This window comes from Vanessa cardui, chromosome 15 (genome assembly GCF_905220365.1).
Source record: "Vanessa cardui chromosome 15, ilVanCard2.1, whole genome shotgun sequence".
NCBI lineage: Eukaryota > Metazoa > Arthropoda > Insecta > Lepidoptera > Nymphalidae > Vanessa > Vanessa cardui.
The window spans coordinates 8,556,798-8,560,007 of record NC_061137.1 but is presented as its reverse complement, the minus strand read 5'-3'; the positions used below and the strand labels follow the sequence as shown (position 1 = coordinate 8,560,007).

The 3,210-nt window shown below is 27.8% G+C and overlaps 1 protein-coding gene across 1 annotated transcript; it reads right to left on the bottom strand.

Annotated features, from left to right (window-relative positions):
• Positions 1–1,082: 1,082 nt before the first annotated feature.
• On the bottom strand, positions 1,083–2,962 carry LOC124535797. Its single transcript, XM_047112152.1, has 3 exons — positions 2,796–2,962; positions 2,263–2,528; positions 1,083–1,551 (listed from the first exon to the last, which is right to left on the bottom strand). Exons 1-3 carry the CDS (start codon positions 2,914–2,916, stop codon positions 1,168–1,170), a joined length of 771 nt encoding a protein of 256 aa, XP_046968108.1. The 5' UTR covers positions 2,917–2,962; the 3' UTR covers positions 1,083–1,167.
• Positions 2,963–3,210: the final 248 nt, after the last annotated feature.

Here is a 3,210-nt window from a genome sequence, read left to right as displayed (position 1 = left end):
AGTAAGTGCTGCTTAGCCTGCTTATAATAAATTCATGGATATAACAGTTATTTTTGCATATTTGTGTTTCGATCACTGGATATAAGTGTTCATTGCTATTTTTTAAATATGGATGATTTTGTATTTATACCAATAATTATAGGCCTCTCTTATTTTAGGCTATTGACAGTAATGTCAAAAGCTATTTTGTTTTTTTTTTATTATATAACCTTTTAAGAAGTTTTGACTTTCACAGATCATAGCGACATGTTTTCTACGCCATGCAGTCTCTCGCCACAGACACATTACATAATGTTTAATTAAACAAAAATAAACTGGTATAAAATGATTTTTTTAGAGGTTATTGACATCGTCGACTCAGATGTTGTGTAATGTGCAATAATCATATTTGTTAGTACATAATAAAATGCATAAAAAGATCTTGAGTATATTTACTTATCATAGTGTTAATAAAACGTCTACTAAGGAGATATCTATTTATGAATTTTGAAGAAAATTATACAATACAGACTATATAATAACAACATTACATTGCACCAGTATATGTACACAGTGAAATATTTTATTTATATAAAATATTTCAAATTATTTTTTATTTATTTGAATTTACAATAAGTAAGAAACATCTATTTTATATTATAAATAATCATTTGATAAATTATTTTTATAAAAATATTTTATCAAAGTTTGTAAGGGTAGAAATGTTAAAAGGTTTAACCTTATAGATGAAAGCGGATAAAGCACGCTCAACATAGTAACAAAAAATAATACAATAACAAAATGAGTACAAATTCCTGGCGCGCGTAGTTATTGATTTGTTAGTCACTTTGAAAATGTTATTATTAAAGATTTACTTTAATATTTTTATTACAAAAAGATTCCTCGCTTTAAATCTCGAGATAGAGTCTCTTTTAATTTTTTATTCTCTTTAATAATTTATTTATTGGTTCACGTTAATGTTTAACGCGCTCCATATACCTCTTGTTTTATATTTGAGATTTTAACTATAAAATTAGAATTTTTAATTTAGGGTGATAGAAAGTGAGAAATCAACGTTTCACTAAACATTTGCTTTGTTTATATATAATTAATAAGTATTTTACAATTAATTTAACGATTTGTTTGTTCCATACCTAAGATGAAACAAAAACGGGTAGATAAATAGAATTACTCATATAGTTTACAGTCTTTGTGTTTTTCCTCACATATTTCACTTGTAGTATGAAATTCATCATTTGTGGGTAGATGTCTATACATAAAAGATGCACCGTGCGTTTTATCATAATCATCATTTTTCTCACCAAAAACCGCATCTTGCATTTTATTTATAAAAGGTGTTATTTTACAAACTAAAAGTCGAATACAACTAGTTTCTTCTTTCGATTCCTGTTCCAGAATAAGATCGTCTATCAAATTTGGCAGAGACTCATTTCTAGCTGTCGCTAAGAGATCTTGAAGTTTTCTTGAATTTTTATTAATAATCCATTGCGTAAAATCATCCGATCGGTATGGCTTGTTAATACGTCTAGGTCCTGCTAAGAATGTTGTAATCTGAAAAAATAAATGTTTATCTTTTTTTACTCTTTTTGTTTTAAACATATTATTCAATAAATCTGACGTTATGTCTGTCGATTTATAATACAAGCAGAATCATCCGAAAAAAGTTAGCACCAGTGTCATAAGACTTTTCATATTATTTAATCTAACTTTGATGTATGCTTCATTTATATGAATGAAAAATGAAATGAAAAATGAATATATTAAATCAGTCTTGATAGTAAAGAATCATAAATATAAATTGTAAAATAATTGTTGTAAAAAATAAGATGACAATAATTTAATAACAATCTTTGTTCATAATTAATAGGAACATCACAAAAATTTACAATCAATTCAAGGAAATATTTTAGGTTTAACAAAGTATCAAGATTCGATTATTGAGATTTGATTGACGGGTGCTTCAATATGGATAAACGTGCATATTATGACAATTTTGTTAATAAGTTTTACGACTTGTTCAAGTTAGAAAGGCGCGCATTTGTGAGTAAATACACACTTTTTTAAAGTTATGAAAACAATAAATTATATATGTTAATGTTTTATTTTTAAAATATGCCGTTGATATAACAGTTGCAAATCGTCTATGGAAATATAGAATAAGTTTTTTCAGTTAAAATACTTATATAATTCCAACATACGAGTAAGTTTACTGTTTTTGAATTTGTTTTCGTTCATATGAAAGGCTATAGAAAAAGTAATTACCATTTGAGCGACAAATATGAGTGCGTTGACAGCAACAGCGCTGATTTGTTTCGGCTGAAGTCCCAGCAATCGTACCAAGTGACGTAATGGTGACATCGAATAAGGAACCTCATTTGTATTGTAACTATGTTTATTTTCTTCTGAATAATTTTCGTTAATATATTCATTGGAATTGTCAGGTTTTGGGCGCTTATTATTTAAGGATACATTAGGTTGAAACGCACGAACAACAAAATCAGCAACTTTGAGTGCGACTGATTCGGATCCTGAAAGATATTAATTTATGTATAGTAAATATTCATTTTACTGAGTGTCTTTTATGAAATGCACTAAAACCGCGGTGGCTTAGTGTATGGTTTGGGTATAACTTGCGGGTTTATTCCGCGATAAGAAAACATTTGAAATTTTAGAAATTTTGAAATGACTTAGTAGGTACTAATTAAATAAATTGTAATAAGACTATTAATATTTTTCATATATTTTTTTATTTTTCATTTCTAAAACTTATAAATGAATCAATAATTGGAACATACCCAAAAAATCCTTAGCAAATTTTATTCCAGTGTTCAAGTGGTGTAAAATACTATCACTTCTATATTCTTCATTTCCTGCTACGATTTGAATCATAAGAAGACAAATAACAAGTGACGCCATCTTGAGATCACAAACGACACTACAAAGAGAGTATGTAACTGTCGGTTCTGAGCTACGCTTCGGTTCTCCATGTGATGGCTGCGCAAGCGCAATCATCGCAGTAGAGCGTAAAAATTCGTCTCATTATTGCACAATATAGGCTGTTCATATAAGTTAATATACACGATTTAGTAACAAAAAAAACTGATTTACTTTATTTTGTATATATATTTAGTTGTACTCGTTTATATATAAAACTAATTAGAAATAGCCCTCTAAGTAAAGTTTCCTTAAAGTACCGATAGATGTCAGTGC